This window comes from Schistocerca nitens, chromosome 4, assembly GCF_023898315.1.
Source record: "Schistocerca nitens isolate TAMUIC-IGC-003100 chromosome 4, iqSchNite1.1, whole genome shotgun sequence".
NCBI lineage: Eukaryota > Metazoa > Arthropoda > Insecta > Orthoptera > Acrididae > Schistocerca > Schistocerca nitens.
The window spans coordinates 208306184-208331235 of NC_064617.1; the positions used below are offsets into that span (position 1 = coordinate 208306184).

At 39.6% G+C, this 25052-nt stretch overlaps 1 protein-coding gene across 1 annotated transcript in view; it reads right to left on the reverse strand.

Moving 5' to 3' along the window:
• LOC126251775 (condensin complex subunit 2) overlaps positions 1–25052 on the reverse strand; it is a 201659-nt gene that overhangs the window by 109424 nt on the left and 67183 nt on the right. The window contains exons 4-5 of the mRNA XM_049952398.1: positions 16375–16572; positions 888–1134 (exon numbers count right to left, since the gene is read on the reverse strand). Of these exons, the coding sequence (XP_049808355.1) occupies positions 888–1134; positions 16375–16572 (445 nt within the window). The remainder of the gene's footprint in view (positions 1–887; positions 1135–16374; positions 16573–25052) is intronic.

The following is a 25052-nucleotide window of genomic DNA, read 5'->3' on the forward strand; positions in this document are numbered from 1 at the left end:
TGGATTACTTTCTTAGATCTCCGAGACCGAGCAAAATTCATTAACGCCTGAAGACACCATGTAGAACACAGATCGTCTACATTCAAATAATATATCCATAAATTCATAAGTTTGTCTTTGCTCATACATGAGAATGTACCATATGACACAGGTCACGTAATGTAATCTGTGTACTGAAATACACTGTCAAGCAGAGGAGTGCACAATTTCCCATGGATGAGTAGATGGTATATGTTTTACCATTTACGCTATGGCTTACACAAATCAGATATAAATATTATGTTTTATCCCTTGATGAGTGACTAAGCTGAAATAATGATCAGATAACAATATTTCTCGAAAAATAAGGTGCCATTCAACAAAAACAACATTTCAGTGATACTGACACCATCCCTGCCTCAGACACTTTTGAGAGGCCCTTATAACACTATGTTAGTGAAATTACATTGCATTTCTACTCCATAACCACAATATCTATAGTTGATCGCAGAATCTCCCGCAGGATGTTTAAGAGATACCGGAATGATTTACTTTTCTAGTCACAGCACTTTGTTGCTTCCTTGTGACTTCAAAAACTGCCCACAAAGTAATATGATAAAAATATCACAATCATACTTACTTCCAGCCAGCTAATAGCAAAAATAAATAAATACAAAAATAAATTAACAAAACTGTCACAGCACCAAGTATTGAAATATTTCTGGCCAGATGTGTATTTGTCTCAAAATACTGAGGCACTGTGACAGAGCCTTCCTCATTATAGTTTCTATGTCAGAATGAGAACGTTTTCACATGATATATTTGCTAAAGATTACTTGATAGATTTAAGGAAGATGGTAATAAACAAAACCATCATTTATAAATAAATACAAAAATGACACAATTACCTTGTATAGATGGGAATGCTTTGTAGGTGTCTGTGTTCTTCCATCCTTTGGGAAAATAATTTTCTGAATGAAGAAATTTTAATTTGCATCTATCATCATACACCTCAACCCTTGTCAGTAAATTTGAACTTCCTGGCCGACAATCGGCAAACTTTTTTCTCATATATAAACATGATGGATGTAGCTGATAATTTTGAACCAACGGAGCATCCAGTGACTGGGAATTATCTGTGATAACTTTTCTTTCCTGGGGGAAAAAAGGGTTAAGCAATCAAAGAACAGAAACAATTTTTTAACAGAATGAAATTTCAATTCCTTAATGGAGTGTACATGGTTATGAAACTTCCTGACAGGATGAAACTGCTCACCAGGTGAGGACACAAATCAGGTCTTTTGTTTCTTCCAGACAACGTTCTTTTCAGGAGACGCACTCAAGACAACCTTAATATGTTAACACCTTCCTTCTATTCTTTGAAAGTCCATAAAAATTCTCAATAAGCTCACTGGACTAGCACTTCTGAGATAAAGAATGCAGTAGTGAAAGGATTAATCAAAGGCAAGAGGCTACTTCTAGATGGAAAACTTTTACTTTATAGGTGAAAGTATTCTGTGACCTACATCTATAATTATACCCCACAAGTAATGTATGGTTGAGGTCAGGGTATACAGTGTTCCAGAATTTTCTCTTCATTCTATACTGTTTGTGGATGGTCCACACAAAAAATGACTCTTGGTGTCCCTTTGTACAAGTCCAAATTTGTCTAAATTCACTGTCATGTTCATTCTACAAGTAACATTAGGAAAGAGAGGGTATGCTTCTGGACTAGTATTGGAATGTGGGCTTGCAGGTTTTTGAGTGGAAGCTCTCTGCAATGAATCTTTGTGATTTTAATGGCCTAAGTCCAGGACTGATCCAAGTCTGGTCTGCAGCTTTACTATGTCAAGAGATTTCAGTGCTTCAGTATGTTCAATATGTTAACTTACATCTCAGTTAAAGTCACAAGGCAATATCAACTAAATGTAATGTATATGTTTGACAGTGGAAGGTGTGCAAATGATATTTGGTGAGTTTTATTCCATTTTGGCCAAAATAAAGCAGCAAAATATTGCAAATAGCTTTTAAAAATTTGCTTTTAGTAGTTTCACAGTTGTCAACATAACTTTTTTTATTTAAACCAATATAATCACACCACAAAAAACAGCACATCACATATTATTAAATGAATATTTACTACCACTAATATACTGACACTGAATATATATTCTAACACAGTATTATGAGTATTATGATTAAGGGAGTTCATATGTCTTTCAGTGAGCATAAATATCTTCTTTATTAAGTGTTTTAATTTGTCCCAAATAGGATTTCCATGGAGTTGCTTGATAACATTCAACAATGTGTTTCACGAACTTCAAGTTCTGTAGTGGTGTTATACATCACTAATACATACAAGAAATAAAAATAGCACAAGAATGCTTTCCTTTTTGGCTCGACAATTGCAGTTCTTGTCTGATGATTTTATTGTAAGGATCTTCCCTTCATTTTTATAATATAGTTTGGCACCTTGTCTTATATTGTGAAGATAATAATTTTAGAGATCTAGTACTACTCTCTGTGTACCGTACAAGAGTCTAATTTGCATTAGATTATTCAATGATTCACAGAATTGAAGGTCTTAGACTAATTTAGGCAAGTCCGAATGACTGTTTCCATTGTTCAGTCTGTTCAAAACATCATGGAAGGAAGTTGTTACTGCTGTTATTATGGAATCCATGCTGCAAGTTGTTCACCAAGTCTACTTACAAGGGAACCTCCTCGCACCCCCCTCAGATTTAGTTATAAGTTGGCACAGTGGACAGGCCTTGAAAAACCGAACAGATCAATTGAGAAAACAAGAAGAAGTTGTGTGGAACTGTGAAAAAATAAGCAAAATATACAAACTGAGTAGTTCATGGGAAGATAGGCAATATCAAGGACACAGAGACCACAGGAGCGCCGTGGTCTCGTGGTAACGTGAGCAGTTGCGGAGCGAAAGGTTCTTGGTTCAAATCTTACATCGAGTGAAAACTTTAATTTTTTATTTTCAGTTTATGTGACAAACTCTTATGTTTTCATCACTTTTTTGGGAGTGATTATCACATCCACAAGAAAACCTAAATCGGGCAAGGTAGAAGAATCTTTTTACCCATTCGCCAAGTGTACAAGTTAGGTGGGTCGACAACATATTCCTGTCATGTGACGCACATGCCGTCACCAGTGTCGTATAGAATATATCAGATGTGTTTTCCTGTGGAGGAATCGGTTGACCTATGACCTTGCGATCAAATGTTTTCGGTTCCGATTGGAGAGGCACGTCCTTTCGTCTACTAATCGCATGGTTTTGCGATGCGGTCGCAAAACACAGACACTAAACTTATTACAGTGAACAGAGACGTCAATGAACTAACGGACAGATAATAACTATGCAAAAATAAAGAAAGTAAAATTTTCACTCGTGGGAAGACTTGAACCAAGGACCTCTCTTTCTGCAGCTGCTCACGCTACCACGGGACCACGGCACTGCTGAGCTCACGTGCTCCTTGATGTTGCCTATGTGTCCCATGGACTACTCAGTATGTATATTTTGCTTATTTTTTCACAGTTCCACACAACTTCTTCCTGTTTTCTCAATTGATCTGTGTTCAGTTTATCAAGGCCTATCCACTGTGCCAAGTTATAACTAAATCTGAGGGGGGTGCGATGGGGAGGTTACCTTGTTAGCAGCAGAAAGATTACACTTGATCAAGAATTACTCTTTCAAATAGCCTGCCAAGTGTTGAGGTAGTTGAAAATGATCTGTAATTAGGCAAATCAAGCATTGTCTCTCCCTTTATACACTGATTATATTTCAGTGGCCTTAAAGAGGTAATGGAAAGTTCTTTGGTTAACTGAATTCTTTATTAAATACTATAATAGTTTTAGTATTTCATTTCTGCATTTTAAATAATTTAATTGTTTATGTCATCTCAGCTATAGTGAACAAAAAAGTGGTTATACAGGTAATAATAAGACATGTGAATACGAGGGTTGGAACTTAAATAGTGGCAACTATTTATTCACAAACGATACAAAAGAGTTACATGTTTGCACCTGTTACTGTCCTTCAAAGTTGTCACCAGCATTGTGTAGAACCTGTTGTCAGTGATGTAGAAGATGTAGTATACCGTTAGCAGAGCCTTTTCTGTTGATGGTGCGAATGGAGCGGTCTACTGCCTGTCAAATCTCTGGAACAGTTCTGAAGCGAATGCCACAAAGTGGTTCCTCCATTTTCGGAATCAAATCAAAGTCACAAGGACTTAAGTCCGGGGAGTATAGTGGATGGTACAGTACTTCCCAGTCCCATTGACCGGACAGAGCAGCCACAGCTTGCACTGTATGCACCCGTACATTTTCGTGCAAAATATTATTGCAAGTATTGCAAGTTTTTATTTTGAGCTTTGAAATAATTTTTAAGATCTCTCATTCCAGAACTCTCACCAGGAAAAATTAATCACTCAATCTACTTGAATGTATCCCTGGTATTGGACAATCCATGTTTTCCCTCGCATGCCTTACTATATTGTTCTACGAAAGCTTATGTCCTCTTTTTGATGCACTCACCAATATCATTTTCTCTTAGTACTATATTACCAAAGCCTAAATACTCTCTTTTCTAATATTTTCTAATTTACTATACTCCAGGCTGTTTCACTATCATAAGTGGATTCACTTGTCTGAACATTGTAAAATTGTGCTTTTATATTTTAAAGAGCTCTTCATGTGCTTTTCTGCTGGTTTTGTACTTTGTCAGGGAGTATTGAGAATAGGTGGTCCTATACAGGATATACAAGTCTTTCACATGTTCCATCAATTTGATGACTGTTAGAGGAATTTTAAGATTATTCCCATTGACCAATTTCTTTAACAGTTTCGCTACTAGGCACATATGATTTACACTATGGTTAAATATTTCATGAAAATGTCCTCATATATGCTGCTAGTTTATGAGTAAGGACTTCCTTAATCAGTTTCTTTCATAAATAAGTACTTCTGTGGCACTATTTTATCATCTGTATTATTTTCCATGGATAGAGCCTTATGATTAGAGAGAGTTTCCAATAGTTCTAATTGCTAATTCTTCCCTATTTAAATTACTGGCAACATGTACAATGAACATCTGTGAGGAAGGTGTTATGCTGTGGGTTTGAATTTATATGGTTATGTTTTTAGTACTGTAACATACAAGAATACCTAACACAATTAAGTTTGCAGCTGGAAGAGCATATACGAGGGTTGGAGCTTAAGTAGTGGCAACTATTTATTCACAAGCGATACAAAAGAGTTACATGTTTGCACCTGTTACTGTCCTTCAAAGTAGTCATCAGCATTGTGTGGTGCCTGTTGCCAGCGATGTGGAAGGCTTAGTACACTGTTAGCAGAGCCTGTTCTGTTGATGGCGCAAATGGAGCGGTCTAAAGTTATGGTGATTCTCATGTATGACTGTGATGGTGCTATCCTAACGCATTTCGTTCCTACGCGGTAGACCATCAATGCACAGTATTACTGTTTGTTTTTGGAGCATCACCTGCGACCAGCTTTGCAAAAGAAGTGGCGACACTTTCTGCGCAACCCACCCATCATTTTGCATGAAAATGTACGGGTGCATACAGTGCAAGCTGTGGCTGCTCTGTCCGGTCAATGGGACTGGGAAGTACTGTACCATCCACTATACTCCCTGGACTTAAGTCCTTTTGACTTTGATTTGATTCCGAAAATGGAGGAACCACTTCGTGGCATTCGCTTCAGAACTGTTCCAGAGATTTGACAGGCAGTAGACCGCTCCATTCGCACCATCAACAGAAAAGGCTCTGCTAACGGTATACTATGCCTTCTACATCACTGGCAACAGGTTCTACACAATGCTGGTGACAACTTTGAAGGACAGTAACAGGTGCAAACATGTAACTCTTTTGTATCGGTTGTGAATAAATAGTTGCCACTATTTAAGTTCCAACCCTCGTATTCACATGTCTTATTATTACCTGTATAACCACTTTTTTGTTCACTATATGGCTCTAAGGTATGCAGCTTGTTTACAATCTGTTTATCACACAATATTTCCTTGAGGCAACTGCCTGACATTGTTAAATAGTGGCTGCTTGTTACTGATGACAAATAGGAACTGTCTGTATCCGCATGCTAAAGTCCATCATGGAAGCCTTATTTTGAAGTCACAAATACATGTTAGAGTTGGTTGCAGACAGATGGTGGTAGCATTTTGAAAGCACCCAGCTGAGTGCTGAAATGTGGTCTTTTGCACATGTGCTGAGTGCCGCTGTGGCTGGGAGCCATATCAAAATTGCTGCTAGATGGACCCTCCATTATGTCGTGGTGTAACTGTTGTCAGAATGCAAAAAGCTACATCTCAGCTTCTGATATGGAGTTATGAACATGCTTATGTCATCTGTCCATAAGCAACTCAATTCCATAGGCACGACTTTCAAACAATACCTTCATAACACGCAATAGTAGTGCTGACTTAGGCAGTTGCTAATTACTAGCAATAATGGGCAGCCATCATCTAACAATGTCTTCCCATCGCTTTGAGGAAATATTTGAGTGGGATGCACAAAATTTAATCCAGCAAAAGACACGAAAGCCATATATTGAACATATGTGCCAGGAAAGCCTGAAGAGGCAGATTTTTTGTTTGTTGAGAGTTTCGCCAGATCTATATAGGGAAGTATTATCGTGTTGCACATGAATAGCTTTATTTTTACTGCTGCAAAGTTCATCTCAAAAGCAACATTATACACTCAATCTTTTCACACCGACTATTATTTCTAACATAAAAGGCCACACCACCACCACTGTGTATCTTTTTACAATAAACACTTAAAATTTTATTATTATTTAAATTAAAAGTACAAGTCTCTTCAACACAGAACTCAAGTTTATTCATAATGCATGTGAGAAATACTCTCTTCTAGAAATCCACCTGTTTGTTCTTTTTTACTAATAATTTACTGGGCATTTGGGAATGTTTTGAATCTCTGTCTTTGGCAGTGTTGCCAGAAGGTATTATGCCTTTATGTGTCTATGCTGAAAATGCTATACTCCAAAAAACTTAGTGGAAAACTGTTTTCCTAAGTTTGATTGTCTTTTAATTATTTTTATTTTTCCACAGAAGACGCTTACCCCATTCATTCAAATGCAACTTGTGTCTGATGTGCAGACACATCTAATTCGCATATATCTACCATAGAACATTTCTCAGAACCTGAGACCAATATTTTAATTTGTATTTTTCTTCTTCTTCTGTTAACAAACACATTGGGAATTAAATCACGAAGATGTGGAATTGTAGGAATGATAGTATTTTTTGGTTTTTGCTGTTCTATAAAATTTGTCATCACCTGTTTGCATCATTACATAGAGGAGATAGCTACTGCAGATGATTGTAACAGAAAGCCTCCTTACATCACGTGCAAATAATAGTTATGAAAGTGCCAGGAATCATGTTCTATAGGGTAAACTGATGGGAGTCAGAGATATTGTTGTTAAGTCAATCTTTGCTGCAACATGAACTCCACCAATACTTCTGAGCTGACAGTATCTGAGGACAGGAAGAACCAGATCAAGTTTCAGTGCGTAAAATAATGGAAAGGCAGTCACTCACCTATAGCAGACTGATGTGTAGTGCATACATATGTAACAGAAAACAGTGTTCTTTTACACATGTCTACGGGTCACACATCACTCTACTCTAGATGAGTAATTATTGACAACGTAGTATAAATGGATAGATAAAAAGATCTACTCACCAAGCAGCGGCAGGAGAACGCACACGCAAAAAGGTTTAACTTTCACAAGTTTTCAGAGCCAGTGGCTCCTTCTTCTGGCAGAAGAGTAGAAGGTGAAAGAAGAGGTCTGGAGAGGTTTAGAAAAAGGGATACAGTTCAGAAAGGTCACCTAGAGCCCCAGATCAGGGGAGAATTACCGTACAGGATGAGAAAGATTGATTGTTGGGGACTGCTCTGGACGAGATTTGAAAATCTGATAGCTTAAAATTGGAAGACAGGATAATATGCAAGATGTTATTAGCACTAAAACATCATGCGTGAGTTAATAAGGGTGAAAAGGTAAGTGCATTGTATGTAACAGAGTTGGGAGGGGGGACAGCAAAAATAGACAGGTCACAATGACAAACATAGAAAATTAAAATGGAGTGAAGAAGGGAGTGGTTACTGTGTAGAAATGCTGAGATGGAAGGAATTAACGTAAACTGAATCCAGGTGGGGGGCGAGAACCAAGGACATGGTGTAGTGTTAGTTCCCACCTGTGGAGTTCTGAGACACTGGTGTCAAGGGGGAAGAATCTAGATGGCACATGTTGTGAAACAGGCACCGAGGTCAAGACTGTCGTGTTACAGAGCACGTTCTGCACTGGGACATTGTGTGTTGCTGGTATACACCTTCTGCCTATACCCATTAATCCTGGTGATAAATGGGTGGCAGTCATGTTTATGTAAAAGGCCGAACAATGTTTACATAACAGCTGGTCTATAATGCATTCTTTCACAGTGGCTCTACCTTTGGTAGTATATGTTTTGCCAGTTGTAGGGCTGGAATGGGTAGTGGTCGGAGCGTGCATAGGGCAAGGCTTGCAGTGGGACTGTCACAGGCGTAGGAGCCATAGGATAGGGAGGTGGTCATAGAAGGAGCATAGGGTCCGACAAGGATGATGCGAAGACTGGGAGCGCAATGTAAAGCTATTCTAGGTGCAGTGGGCAAGCTCAGACAGAATGGATCTTATTTCGGAGCATGATTTAAGGAAGTCATGGCCTTGCTGAAGTAACTGATTAATACATTCAAGATGGGGACAATACTGAGTGACAAGTGGTGTGCTCCAATGTTGTTTTTTGGAGGGATCAGCAATACCAGGATTGGATGTGATGGCCCAAGAAATCTGCTTCCGAAGTAAGCTGCTGGGGTAATTACGTCCAGTGAAGGCTGCTGCTGAGAATGATGGTGTATTGCTGTAAAGAGTCTCCATCCAAACAAATATATCCGCCTGAAATGCCAAGCCTGTGTGGGAGGGAACATGGAAAGGATGGCAACTGTCAAAATGTAAGTACTGTTGCTTGTTAGTAGGTTCAATGTGGGTGGAAGTGTGTAGCTGGCCTTTCGTGAGGATGAGATCAACACTGAGGAATGTGGCATGGGATTCGGAGGGATAGGACCATGTGAAATTTAATTGGGAGAAAGTATTTAGATATTCCAGGAATTTTAATAGATCAGCCTCACCATGAGTCCATATGGCAAAGATGTGACCAATTTGTCTAAACCAAACCAGGGGCTGAAGGCTTCTGGACCCCAGGAAAGCCCCTTCCAAGTGACCCACGAAAAGGCTGGCATACGAAGGAGGCATCCAGGTTCCCATGGCTGTATCCCTGATTTGTTTGTATGTCTGCCCCTCGAAGACGATATAGTAGCACATAGACGGGCCATTGTTATTTGCAAATTTGTAAATAGCAATTACACTGTTATTTATGAATTTGCCTATAATAATTTGTTTACAGTACACTACACCGCAGTGCCTTCTCCCGATCGTCTTTCACTAATTTATTTGCAAATTTGACAGCTATTTTCTTTCCTACCCTCCACTTACCGTGGTAATATGCAGTTCTTTCCTGCTTTTGTGCATGTGTTTTTCGCCAAACTGCTCTTATCAGCTTTTCCTGCTGTCTCCTACATCACTTTATTTGCCAAGCAGAGTAGTTTATATTTTCTGCCGTGACTTTCTCTTCCTGTCTGCCTAGTTTTTTTTTTTTTTTTAATTTTATCTCCTTTCATGACTTTCCCTATTCCTTTTATTTCTTTTCCAGTCATTTTTTCAGGCCATATAGACCACTCTTGTGGTGAGAAATTCTCACCCACACACTGCCTCTTGTTAACCACTGTTTGTACTCACAATTTTTGTGTGAAGTTCTCTGATTTTTTCGAATTTTCGCCCTCTTTTTCTATCTTTTTCCACCCTCTGCCTGTCGTTTTTGCCACGTCCACTATTTCTGACACTCCAAAGTGTCCTTTCTTGCCATGATGAATCCCATTACATATTAGATCCATTCTTTTTGAAAATGTGCTTTTGCACTGTCAAAATTACGGTCCCATTATTCTGTTTCTTGAATTCTGCATGTCCCTTGGAGTTACTCCCAAAGGCCTAACACTGAAAGTCCCCGTTTCTGGATGTAATCCTACTCTACACCAGGCTCTTTTACAGTTTAAAATACAGCAATCTCTTGCACTTACCCGACTAATCTGGGACTATATGCCTCATCTGCCAGTTTCCACTCCACCAGACTACTCTTCTTCTACAAAATCCTGCTGCTACCTGCCCTTCATGTTTCCTTGGATGGTATCATCTGCCAAGCCAACTCCAGACTGCAACAATATGCTAGATATCACCTCATAAAGCTATCCCACCTTCTTCTAAACTACCTCAATAACGGTGTTCCCCTTCCTGCCCCTCTGCAGCTTCCCAAACAGCCACACCGTCAACCACCCCTCTCTCCTACAAACCGAGCTCAGCCAACCTCCTTAACATCCCACAGCCTTCACTACTGCCTCCCAGACCAGTAATAACTCAAAATCATAAGAATCACTCACAATAGTGTTTTCTCAACTTCTCGTCTAAAGCTTACTTCCCTGCTGAATTATCTACATTATCCACAGGTCTCACTTTCAGCTCTAAATCTGCATTTAATCATGCTGCTTTGGTGAAGGAGCTACTTTCCTTTACACATAATGTCAACTGAAAAAATCACTTTGCAACCAAATCCCAAAGCTTTTCCAACAGCAAACATGGGATTCAATCCTGTCTTTAACAGTTCTGACCACGATACCATTTTGATTCACCACCACTACATCAAAATCATCCCTTAAAAGCATTCCAAGAATTCCTCACATACAGCATTGTTTCACAACCCTTCCTCAGGCCCCTACAACATGATCCTAACCTGTCCTCTGTAGAACTCCAGGCTCGGCATTCCCTAAAAGCTAATGACTCCATTATTATCCTCCCAGCAGACAAAGGATCTACCAATGTGGTACGTGACCAACTGGAGTTTGTTAGCGAAGATCTAGGCCAGCAGTCTGCTATCAAGATCCCATCCCTGTGATTCACACTGTCCTGCAGTCCCTCCTAAAAACCTCAGGCCCCTCACGAGGACTTACACCCCAATGCATGGAACTTCTTACCCCACTTAAAGCATGCAGTCCTCACCTTTTACCTTCTTTTTAAATTCCACAAACTCAATCTTCCTGGCCATCCTATAGTTGCTGGCTTCAAAGCACCCACTGAACGTATATCTGCCTTAGCTGGTCACACATGCAATCCATAGTACAGACTTCACTCCTATATTAAAGAGAACAACGACTTTCTAGATTGTCTGATATCCATGCCTGTCCCACACTCACTACACATCTTGCTTGGCACCACTGATGCCGTCTTCCTCTATACCAACGTCCCCCACATACATGGTCTTTCTGCTGCTGAACATTTCCTCAGTCAATACCCATTTGATTCCAAACCTATGACATCCTTCTGGCTCATCTTAATCAACTTTACACTTAACAATAATTACTTCACCTTTGAGAAGCAGACATACTTGGTGCAGTGGGCAAGCTCAGACAGAATGGATCTTATTTCGGAGCATGATTTAAGGAAGTCATGGCCTTGCTGAAGTAGCTGATTAATACACCAACAGCCTAGTTCGGAAGCAGATTTCTTGGGCCATCAAATCCAATGCTAGTATTGCTGATCCCTCCAAAAAACAACATTGGAGCACACCACTTGTCACTCAGTATTGTCCCGATCTTGAATGTATTAATCAGCTACTACATGGTAACCTGGATGCCTCCTTCCTATGCCACACTGCGCTCCCAGTCTTCGCATCATCCTTGTTGGACCCTTTGCTCCTTCTATGACCATCTCCCTATCCTATGGCTCCTACGCCTGTGACAGCCCCACTGCAAGCCTTGCCCTATGCACGCTCCGACCACTACCCATTCCAGCCCTACAACTGGCAAAACATATACTACCAAAGGTAGAGCCACTGTGAAAGAATGCATTATAGACCAGCTGTTATGTAAACACTGTTCGGCCTTTTACGTAAACATGACTGCCACCCATTTATCACCAGGATTAATGGGTATAGGCAGAAGGTGTATACCAGCAACACACAATGTCCCAGTGCAGAACGTGCTCTGTAACACGACAGTCTTGACCTCGGTGCCTGTTTCACAACATGTGCCATCTAGATTCTTCCCCCTTGACACCAGTGTCTCAGAACTCCACAGGTGGGAACTAACACTACACCATGTCCTTGGTTCTCGCCCCCCACCTGGATTCAGTTTACGTTAATTCCTTCCATCTCAGCATTTCTTCACATTAACCACTCCTTTCTTCACTCCATTTCAATTTTTTACACCTGTCATTTCCTGACCTGTGTTTTTTCCCCCCACCACTCCCCTTTCCACCTCCATTACACACAATGCACCTAGCTTTTCACCCTTATTTACTCATGCATGTTGTTTTAGCAGCAATCTCATCTTTCATATTACCCTGTCATCTACCTTTAAGCTCTCAGGTTTTCAAATCTTGTCACCAACAATCAATCTTTCCTTCTCATCCCATCCAGCAAGTCTCACCTGATCTGGTGTTCTGGGCAACTTTTCTGATCTGTACCGCTTTTCCTAAACCTCTCCAGTCCTCTCCCTTCACCACTCTTCCTTCCCCTTCATCCCTCTTCACCCCTATTCCTCCCCTTTCGACTCTTCTGCAAGAAGAAAGAACCACAGGCTTTGAAAGCTTGTAAAAGTTAAACCTTTTTGTGTGCATGTTCTCCTGCTGCTCTTTGGTGAGTACATTTTTTATCTATCCATTTATATTATACAATATGATAGAGGGAAACATTCCACATGGGAAAAATATATCTAAAAACAAAGATGATGTGACTTACCGAACGAAAGCACTGGCAGGTCGATAGACACACAAACAAACACAAATACACACACAAAATTCAAGCTTTCGCAACAAACTGTTGCCTCATCAGGAAAGAGGGAAGGAGAGGGAAAGACGAAAGGATGTGGGTTTTAAGGGAGAGGGTAAGGAGTCATTCCAATCCCGGGAGCGGAAAGACTTACCTTAGGGGGGAAAAAGGACGGGTATACACTCGCACACACACACACACATATCCATCTACACATATACAGACACAAGCAGACATATTTAAATATGTCATATGTCAGACATATATGTCTGCTTGTGTCTGTATATGTGTGGATGGATATGTGTGTGTGTGCGCGAGTGTATACCCGTCCTTTTTTCCCCCTAAGGTAAGTCTTTCCGCTCCCGGGATTGGAATGACTCCTTACCCTCTCCCTTAAAACCCACATCCTTTCGTCTTTCCCTCTCCTTCCCTCTTTCCTGATGAGGCAACAGTTTGTAGCGAAAGCTTGAATTTTGTGTGTGTGTTTGTGTTTGTTTGTGTGTCTATCGACCTGCCAGCGCTTTCGTTCGGTAAGTCACATCATCTTTGTTTCTAGATACATTTATATTATACTCAAGACGAGTGACTGACTTTCGCTGGTTTTACATACTGTTCCATCCAGGAGTTTCTACTGCTGCTACTTATAATGAATCTACGATAGTTATGACTAAAGGAAGGGACTGGCTGTTAGGAAACGTCTTGAGGCATAAAGAACTTGGCAATCTGGTAGTAGAATGAAATGTAGGGTATAAAAATTGTAGAAGGAGACCAACACTTAAATCCAGTGAGTATGTTCATATGGATGTAGGTATTGGGAGTTATGCAGAGATAGAGAGGCTTGCACAGGATATAGTAGCATGGAGAGCTGCATCAAACCAGTCATTGGAGAAAATGTGAAATTTACTCTATTAATACAATTTTCGTCTACTACACATTTTTTATGATAGCTCAGGCAGGTAAGACTATTATATTCTTGGCTACACTCCTGAAACATGACACCTCTGATCCGTACAAAATATCAGCATGTGACACTGGAACAACTACAAAACAAGTTTAGTCTTTTTGTGCCATAACTGCATTGCACAGTACAGACAAGATAAAAGCAGTCCTACAGCATACATAACATGTCACAGTTTTACTATTTCCTCTTCCCCCATCTTCAATCCCATTACGGGCACAGTTAAATGTCACAGCTTCAGTTGCTGATTGTTGCTTGAAAGTGCCATGTATGGTTTTAAATCATTCTCTAAGTTGTTATATGACTGAATGTGAGTATTATTGATATAGTGCCACTTTTATCTTGGATTTGTTGTATAACGTGTACATCAAAACTTTGTTACTGATCTGCATATCTTCAACATCCTACATGTACACAGTTTCCAGGAACCCAAAACTGCCTGAAACCAACTCATGAAACATTTTGACCTCATGTTATGTATGGGTTAAATATCTGTTGGCTTTGATCTCTTCCTCAATCATTTATATACTATCGTGAGTGCCCTCCTGATCATCCTTTCTGCACAAACATATTGCTTCCATCTTTGATGCATTACACCAGTTTTCCTCATTTGTCAATTCAAAACATTCCATTGTAGACAGAATTAAGTTTGTGATGAATTTTAGAAGCCATTTTCCCTTTCAATCATAACATGAACACACCACTTTGAGGGATGTGAAACTGGCATGTTCTTTTAGCTGACATGTGTGGCACTTTGTGTAGGTAATAGAAGAAATGATGGTGTAGTCAAAGCAGAGAAAAAGTAACTTTCATAATACAATTTCAAAAAATTTCAAAAGAATGGATTGCTGCTCACTGCATAGTGGAGGCACTGAGTGGCAGACAGCCACAATGAAAATGACTACTGTATACTATTCAGCTATTGTATAAAGCCCATCATAGATATTCCATTTTCTAACTTTTATACTAATTGTATTAGACTTATATTTTTGCATTCTGGATAACACTAGCATAAATTTTAACAAACTGTGAGTTAGTGTTAACTTTTATTTTACATATAGCAGTGACAGGAACAAAGACATAAAAGATGTGGAAAAACACAAGAGTTCATAGCCAGTAGCTTCTTCTTCTGGCAGAAGGTTTGAAGGGAAAGGGAGAGAGATGAAGGAAAACGACAGGTAAGGTTTAGAAAATGGGAATTGAGATATGGAAAGGCTGCCCAGAACCATGGGTCAGGATGAGAAGGGAAGACTGACTGTTGGTATCAGTGCATGCCAAGATTTGAAAACCAGAGAACTTAAAGGTGTACAATAGGTTAATAAGCGAGACAGAGATTACAGAAAAAACATTGTGGAAGAGTCACGAGAATGTAAAATGAAGTGCATTATATATGGTAGATAGGTGGAGGCGGAACACCAATTACTTTTTGTTGTTCACTTATCTTTTTTTCTGTTTATGTCTTGCTTATTACCCTATCTCACACCTTCAAGTTCTCTGGTTTACAAATCTTGTCCAGCAATGGTAATGGTACCAACAGTCTTTTCTTCTCATGCCGTCAGAGAGAGAGAGAGAGAGAGAGAGAGAGAGAGAGAGAGAGAAGATATACTAGATGTCACAAGAGGTAGACTAGTCAATGCAAAAGGAGGCAGGGAGTATTGTGTTGTTAGCAGAGAAACAGTAACAGCAGAATGGGTCAATCAGGGAGGCTCAGTGACTTCAAATGCTGACTACTCATTAGATATCACCAGTGTAACAAATGCATCAGGAACATTTCATACATTCTAATGGTGCCCAAGTCCACTGTTGATGATGTAACTGTGAATTGGAAACACTGCTGCTAAACCAGTACCAAGACAAAACAGACAGACAGAAACCATTGAGCATTACAGAGGTTGGCTGTAAAAATTGCACAAAATCAGAGGAATGGATCAATCGTGAGTTACAAAGTGCTACCAGAAGTCCAGCTAGCACAATGACTGTGCCTAGGGAGTTCGAAAGAATGGGGGTACAATACCGAGCAGCTCCTCATAAGCCACACATTCCTGTCGTCACTGCCAAGCAATGCTTGAGGTGGAATAAAGAGCGACACCACTGGGCACTGTTCGACTGAAAATGTGTGATTTGGTCAGAGCTGCCGGAGTTGGCAGTTATGTGTGTGTGGGGTGTGCTTGCTCATGTGTATGAATGGGATGTGTTTCTCTTTGCTGATGAAGGTTGTGGCTGAAAGCTTTATGTAACTCTTTTAATTGTGCCTGTCTACAACGTAAGTGTCTTCTTTACGGTAAGTAGCAATCTATCTTTTAACACATGTACAGGTCATTTTCTTGTTTTTGTTTAATTTCACTGTAAGCTTCTAGTAAGTGAACAATTACACCAAAAGAGACAATAGCAGCACAGTAGCAACATTTATGCAATACATGGAGAATACAAGCAAGCAAAATTGTACACTTAACTATACCTTTCGTCTTCTTGTAACCTTTTTTGTACCTTCCACTGCATTTTCTATGCATTCCTTTTCATTTTCGGCCTTCTTGCGATTATTCTTACATTTACCAAGCATACAGAGACTGCCTGCCATTTTCATTCCATCTGAATGCACACGATCAACCCGAGCAGCATATATCTTTGTACTTGCATCCAGAGCACAGCTGGCAACCTGACAAAGGAACAACACAAACTTCATGTTAATTCTCTAATTTTTAAAAATCAACATTTCATCTGAGCATAAGCTAAATTTGTTATGTCAATTCTTGAAAACATGGTATGAAGCAACAGAAACATTTGTCAAGAAGGTCAAGGCAGGTGTAAGAGCAAATCCCTGTTCATCCTGGGTACAGTTTTTTTTGTATTCAAGTCAATAGTTAACACCTTATCACAATCCATATTATTCAAATGAATACAAATCCAGTCACCCATCAACTCATCACTGGTCATTCACCAATTGAAGATAATTAAAGAAATTCTACAGAAATTATGACATAATGGTTTCTGCAGAAAAAAACAGTGATGACATTGTCTGATTTCACATAAGAAGTTCAGTAAAAGTGTATATGTGTGACCGTTTTCTACTGATGACTATCTCCAAAAGTAGGAAACCAGAAGACTGGTCATTCACCAATTGAAGACAATTAAAGAAATTCTACAGAAATTATGACATAATGGTTTCTGCAGAAAAAAAAACAGTGATGACATTGTCTGATTTCACATAAGAAGTTCAGTAAAAGTGTATATGTGTGACCGTTTTCTACTGATCACTATCTCCAAAAGTAGGAAACCAGAAGACACCTATTGCTGACTACACCACTACTGAGGAAGGATGTGCCACTTCCTTCAAAAGCACATGACTCTACACACAAAAAAATCTTTCACTTTACCATTGTAGCAGATGGTATTTAAGCCCCACTGAACACACTATGTATTTAAGTCCACATCCAGGAGCAGCATATTAATGGAACATTCTGGTAAAACATAAATAAATCAAAACTAGGAACCTGCTGCAGTTTGTTTAAAGGACTATTCTTGCCTTTAAGGAAATCAAACTTTTCTAAGCACCATGACTTTCTGCCACCAAATCTTTCTGGTAAATACTTCACTCTAGAAATTTATACAATCTAAATTAGGTTAGCCAAATGTGAATTCAAACTCAATTCCATCTGAATGAGACGTCAATGTCATGAGCACTGTGCCACCTGACACGGTATTCACACTAGAAATCACTTGCTCATGTTTTGAGGAATCAGCAGCTGACCAAGAAATCAGAGAGGAACATTCTGGTCCAGGTTCAAAAATGTTTTTAGCTAACATTGCATAAAGCTTGCATGGACTGGAGGGTACAGTATCACCAGCATCTGAATTTGAATGTAGCATTACAGAAGTTAAGGACCACCTTTTGGCAGAGAACAACACCCATCTCAGACTTGTGGAATATTGAGAAGTTAAATGTCAAGATTAAGGAAGACATTGTTTCCAGCTCACCACTGACTGTTATAGTAATATTCTTCACTGCAGTTATCCCTTCCTCCTCTTATCATCTCTATAGATCTCTAACATCCACATCCATGATTTACTTACACAACTTTAAAAACCTCACTAAAATTAGCAAGACTGTGTCCTCCATATGATACTGTATAGTACTAATATGCTTTACTGTTGAAGGTTAGATGTTTGATATGAAGTATTGTTTTTCCTTTCTTGCACTGTGTCAGTTAATGGACACCATAATCAAATAACCCCTTTTTTAAATTTTTATTACAGTTTTCTGTGCAGCTGTTCTCAACACATATGAAGAATAGTAATGCAGATTATGAATTTTTTATTTTTAGTTCTAAGTTAAATTTTGAGAACGAGGTACTGATATCTGCCTGATATTTCAATTCTCATTCAATGTCAGATGCAGCACCTGATGTGAACTCAAGCAAATTGATATATTTGGGATGCTGAAAGAGAGCTGACAAGTGTACTAATGCTTGTGGACCAGTTTCTGTGTTTCACCTATACACAGATGTGTCTGTATTTCTCTTGTTATTATGGGTGTAGGTAGTGTGTATTGATGTGTATCTCATTAAGAATTCATTAAAGTGTTCAATTGCAAAAATCTAGTAATGCTTAAATAATTTAAATATGTACTGACCTTTCCTGCACAATTAGTAATGTTGATGTTATTTGAGGTATTAATTGTTGAACAAGCTGAGAGCTGCAGTAAGAGTTTGTTTAACAAAGTAATGATAATATCATGAAAGGGAAAGATACAAAGCCAGAAGGCTTTCTTCCAAACTAGACGAAACACACACACATGACCACAGACTCGTGTGAGCGAGCTGAATTTGCATGAATGTGTATGTGTCTATGATATCTACTTCAGAGGAAGGCCTTCTGGTTGAAAATTTATGTGTTTAGTAGTATTTTGTTGTGCCTGTCTGTGACTCAACATTTTTGCTATATGGTGAGTAGCACGCTTTCCTTTCATAACCTTGTTATTATTTCATCCTGGATTTTTCAATGTTTGGTTTTAAAAAAGTAATACATTTTGATTATTGTAAATTATTCACATAACTTGGCAGAGAAGTATTCTTAATGAGATTAAATAAAAGTTTGATTCTGTGGCAGCTAAAATATTATGAAATTTGTAAAGTTAGTGGAAATGAGCAATTAATGATTTCATTTTTTTTCTTTCAATTTAGGAGAGGAGAGAGGATTATTCATTTTGTAGTCTCATTTGTGACAAGATAGGAGCCAATTCAACAAACCCCAATACCCGCAATATGTTAGTGAAATGTTTGAAAATCCATGGGCAATTTGACAACCTGTCTTCAGTTTCACGTAGTGTTCTATTCGTCTTCTCTGAATGCCATAATTGTAAATGGCATACACCTAAATGTAAGATTTAAATAATTTTGAATGAGAACAGTCTGTTCATGAAGTTTTCAAGGAATTCCAAGTTCTGAGCTGTATTACACGTGACTTAGTCACTTTGCATATGTATGTCTAAGAGACTTTCCCAATTCATGGAAAGTACAATGGTTAATGTCAAGTAATAACCAGACAGAGATAAAATGTTCGTTTTTATTTTGTGGTGTCCAAAAAGCGTCTACTATTGTGGGGGGGGGGGGGGGGGGGGACGCATCTGGCAGTTTGCGTAGCACTTGTAGTCTTTTCAGTGTCACTAAATGTTGTTTTTTGTGTGGTGCCGCTTCCGAGTGGATGCCATTCAATGTGCAGCTAACAAAATTGATTTATGTACAAAAACAGAAAGTATACATAGTCTGTTTTACACAAAGTGTCACTTGCAATAGACGGCTTAAGAAATTTTTTTTTACCTTACACAATCAATATCATGCCATTTTACTGCCAAATATTTACCACCTGATTACCCTGCTCAACAAGCTATATAAACTGCTTGAGAGGATAATTTATAATTGTATAGACCATCTCACATAAAATAAAACCTCTAAAAAGTAAGCTGGTTTCTAATTTCAATATCCCCACCAGCAGTCATTGACAAGGATGCACACGAGTTGGCCTGGGTCTCATGGCAGGGTAGTGCAGCAAGCTGTCACGGACAGTAACACAGAGCATTGTATGGGCAGAACTGCTGACCCAGATATTTACTTGCCGTGGCAATAGGCCAGCCCACCAGTTCTTACACTAACATTGACCAGCATGGGCCTAGCCTCTGCATCACACCATGCTCTTGGTTCCACATGTTAGCTAGCTATATAGGTGCTCACGCTGGTTGTGCGTTGTGACTTAACTTGTGCTCATCCCTATGAGGTGTTTGGACACTGCTCTCCCACAGGCTGATCCATATGTGAACTTTCTTTCCTCTTCCAAAGTCCAATTCCCCGGCTTCTGTAGTTGAGCCACCACTGACTAGGAAAGTTACATTTGTGCTGACAGGATGGTTTCGAGGAACTGTCACACCTGTGTGGGTATAAAAGTTGTGACTGAGGACATTCACACATGTGTGATTTTTTTTTTCTTTTTTCGTAGCGTTAAATTGTGGCCACCATGGACCCAGCACTTTTGGAATGCTGGCGGCAACAGTTGCACCTTCAGCAGCAGCAACAAAGCTGCAGTAGGAGCAGATACAGGAGCTGCCACCATGCTGGTGGCGAGCCAGGTGTCTGCAGAGAAGCCTTCTGTCCCACCACCACTCACGCAGTTTGCCAGCTTCCAAGAGTTTACAGAATGCTGGACCAGTTCTTGCTGCACTTCCAAGTTAAAGCATATTGTCGATCGAGCTGATAAGGCAGCCTTGTTATTATTCAGCAGTACAGGGTTGTACAAAAATGTACCAAATTTGAAATGCTATACCACACCCAAAAAAACTCCCTTTTTAGGAACTCTCTCAGTTGCTCACACAGTGTTCTGGATGCCAAACCAATGTGGTGGCAGCACGGTTGAATTTTAACCCACTCCACGGTGCCCTGGGGAGTTGTATGCAGGTTGGATAACTGACATGCAAGGCCTCTTGTGCTACTGTCTCTTAAAGTGCCCCCAATATGTTGCCTTGTGTACATACTCTCTGCCTAGAGATGTGCCTGCCCAACTGATATCCAACTCTGAGGTCCACGTCCAAACTAGGACATTGGCCTTGTCTGAACTTCTTTAGCAGAAGGAGCTCCGACTACCGAATCATATGAACTTATGACATCTACATATACAACATAGTCAAGCCACCTAATGGTGTGTGGCGGAGGGTACTTTCAGTACCACTATCTGATCCCTCCAACCCTGTTACACTCGCGAATAGTGTGATTGTGGGTAAGCCTCTGTATTGGCACTAATTTCTCAAATTTTCTCCTCATGGTCAATACGCGAGATGTATGTGGGGGGGGGGGGGGGGGGAAGTAATATGTTGTCGGACTCCTCCTGAAAAGTGCTGTCCTGAAACTTCTACATTAAATCTCTCCGTGATGCACAACGCCACTCTTGTAACATCTGCCAGTGGAGTTTGTTTAGCATCTCCATAATGCTGTCTTGCCAGATAAATGATCCCGTGACAAAACATGCCACTCTTCGTTGAATCTTCTCTATCTCCTCTATTAGTCCTACCTGATGGGGATCCCAGATAGGTGAACAATACTCAAGGAGCAGGCGAACAAGCACCTTATAAGCCACTTCTTTCGCGGATGAGACTGCACATTTCAACAACTGGCAGGTGGTATAGTTAGATATATGTAGCAAACACCCCCAGGTGGGTCATGGGCTGGCCGCCAGCCTTGCCTTCTGATGAGTCATTGTGTATCACCACTGTTGATGATACAAGTGCACTGGCGTCACAGTGCTGCCTGTCTTTGTCCCCATCAAGGTTGGCAGCTTCAGATAAGTCGAAGTGTTCTGATTCCCACGGCAATCTTTTTTGGTTGATTGGTTGGTTGGATGATTAAAGGGAGCAGACTACTAGGTCATCAATCCCTTTTTCATAGAACAGACAGGTCAACATGACTATACATCAGAGATGGCCTACTCCGCAAAATCCAGCGGAAGAAAACCATAAGGTCTACCAAAGGTCAACGAAGGCCAGATAAGGCACAAAAAAGGAGAAAGTGAAACACAGGAAGAAAGGCAAATAAAAAGTTTAATAACAGCATGAAGCTGTTTTCTCCATTTTATTCGCAGTCACCACAATGACCAAATCAGATTGCTGTCAACAATGCACTTACACTGTAGATTGTTGAAATTCTTTATACTATCATTGGAATAATCAAGCTTACCATCTATGAAGGTACAACAAAAATTTCCATCCTTTTCATGGAAATTTACCAGACTTATCAAACTACCCCAGAAACAACCAACTAGTATACTGGACAAAGTTGGTGGAACGTTTTAGTTAGTCTGATGTAACATTGCATTAACATGTTATTTCTACCTTATTTGTATGTTTCTATGTAACTCAATTTGTCTAACTGAACTACACGTTTTACTATATGTTTGTATCTCACTCAATATATCTGACTGCCTGCTCTTATTATGCAAATCGAAGGTGGGAGGGGGAAGAAAGGAAAGAAAGTGAAGGGACTCATGATGTCAGATGCATCAGGACATTATGCAGAGTCAGCAACATCAAAATGTGTGCCAAATCAGAATTCAAACCCTGGATTTCCAGCGTACTAGGCAGCTGTGTTAACCACAGTGCCACCAACAATCTCAGTATGCCCCCGGCTAACCCACACTCCCACCTAGTGCCACCTATCTGCAGTCCCCGTCCACATCCTCCGTGCTCGTTACTTCGAGATTCCCACATGAGGTTGAACATGATTGTGCATTCACAGTGAAGGTGGTGGATTCATAGCCCACTCAGGCAACTCAATTATATGAATGCATGACACCTGTTCTTTCAGACACGTCAGAAAGAATGGATACCATTCATTCATATAGACTGCTGTTAGCAAGCAATACAACTATCATTTTAGCCATTTGGTTTTCAACAGTAAATAATTATGATTTTTACAATGAAACAATATTTGTAATTATGGTTCTTTAATAGTCTTAGAATTTTGCTGGCAACAGATGTAATTTCATTTGGTACAGTACAATATTAGCTAATATAAGTTTGTTTCATTATGGTTACTAGTGTCAGTATGATGTTGCATTTTGAATAGTTAACGCTGCTGTTATACTAGCTGTATCCAGAGGCCTGAGGATGGCAGAGTGGCCACTGAAACTGGTCGCATAAATAAAATATAGACACACACTGCTGATGGCGTTGTTCATTGCTTCCTGCATATTATCAGCTGCTGTCCCATTATCCATTTAAAGATAGATGCATGGAGGAAGAAAGGAAAAAAAAAACATCTGTCGTGTTTATCAAACTGACAGCAACAATGGCACTGTCTGGATACAGAGCTTTATTTACAAGTTTCTGCAAGTCATAACCTGCCAAAAACTAACTCACTCACTGAATCAGGAGCTCAGGAATACATCCCTTAATAGTTAACATAAGAAATAGAAGTAGCATAAAAATGAAACTAATCAATGGGCTCCCACAGGGATCTGTCCTAGCACCACCTCTTTTCAGATTTTATATCACAGACATGCCTCAAACAGAGGCTATAAAATTAGGGTACACCTATACCTGGGCAACAGCTGTCCAGCCTAAGGACACAGAAACAGTACAGGAAATACTGTCTAAGAATTTAAGCACTTTCTCATGCGAATGGATGCATAACCCTAGTCCCACCAAAAAAGGTGTTACATTTAAATTTAACCAACAGGCTGGACAACCATAAAATGTTAATATTTTATGGAAACGTCATTTTTTCCTACTACGAAACTCCAACATATTTTGGTGTGACCATGGAGAGAACTTTAAGTTACATACAACATATAATAATAATAATAATAATAATAATAATAATAATAATAATAATAATGATAATAATAATGTGAAACATCCCCGTGTGGGGTTGTTAGTACCCCCATCGGGCGCCTCCCCAGGTGGCGGATAGGGGAATGCCTCCTAGATATAGGTGGTACTGGGGAAATCAAATACCCAGGGCGGACCAAAAACTAACGAAATGTAGCGTCTGAACTCCTACAGGAGCGGCTACAAACAGCGTCTGTTCTCCATGTTAGGAGCGGCTGATCACACACTCTGGAACTTACAATCCCAGTTTTAACCTTGGAATGGCCCAAAAAGCCATCTCCCCCCTGAATTTCAAACAACTATGCATGATGTCAATTTCTCTAGATAGAACTACTCCAGGAGGTAACCAATCCTCCGCCGCTAACAGCAGCGCAATCAGGCCTAAGGATTCTGGAGAGCCTGAAGCACCATGTCGTTCAAGAAATTCAAAATCCTGTAAACTGAAGAAAAACAACGTACATTTCTTTGGAACCCTAAATATTAACTCGCTCTTGAAGCTGGGAAAACTGAAGCAGCTCACCAAAGTCTTGAAGGTATATAAAATCCAAATATGTGCGCTGCAGGAAACCAGATTTACAGACGAAGATTTAATGGCTTATGAAGGATACAGGATATTTAAAGGAAAGAAAGGCTGGAACCCATGTGGAAGAGGCCTTCCCCACCTTGGAACAGGCTTCATCGTGAAATCTAACTGGGTAAACTCAATAACCGAATTCCAGTCACCTAATGAACGCTTGTCTTTTCTCACATTCCGCGCCCTAAATAAAACCTATACACTTATTAATTGCCACACACCCATCAACAATGACAATAAGAAAAATCCTCAGAAAGTAGATACATATTGGGAATCTCTAGACCACGAACTTTCTAAAATCGCAACATCAAATGTGAAAATACTGTTTGGGGACTTCAATGCACAAATAGGCCAAGAAAAAAAATACAAAAAACAGTAGGAAACTACCTGGCTCACAAAAGGACAAACAGAAATGGAGAAAGATTAATAGAACTATGCAAGGGTCATAACTTAAAATTAATGTCTACAAATTTCAAAAAACCTCCTAAGAAACGGAAAACATGGAAATCACCAAACACAAGTATTGGAGAGTTCCAAATAGATCACATAGCCATCACACACTATAATCAAAAAGAAATAATGAATGTGAGAGTCCGGAAAGGGGCAAACATTGTAACTGACCACTACTTATTGACAATCAAATTAAATTTCATACCACAAAGAAACAAACAAGTTCAAAACAGGAAAACTCAAA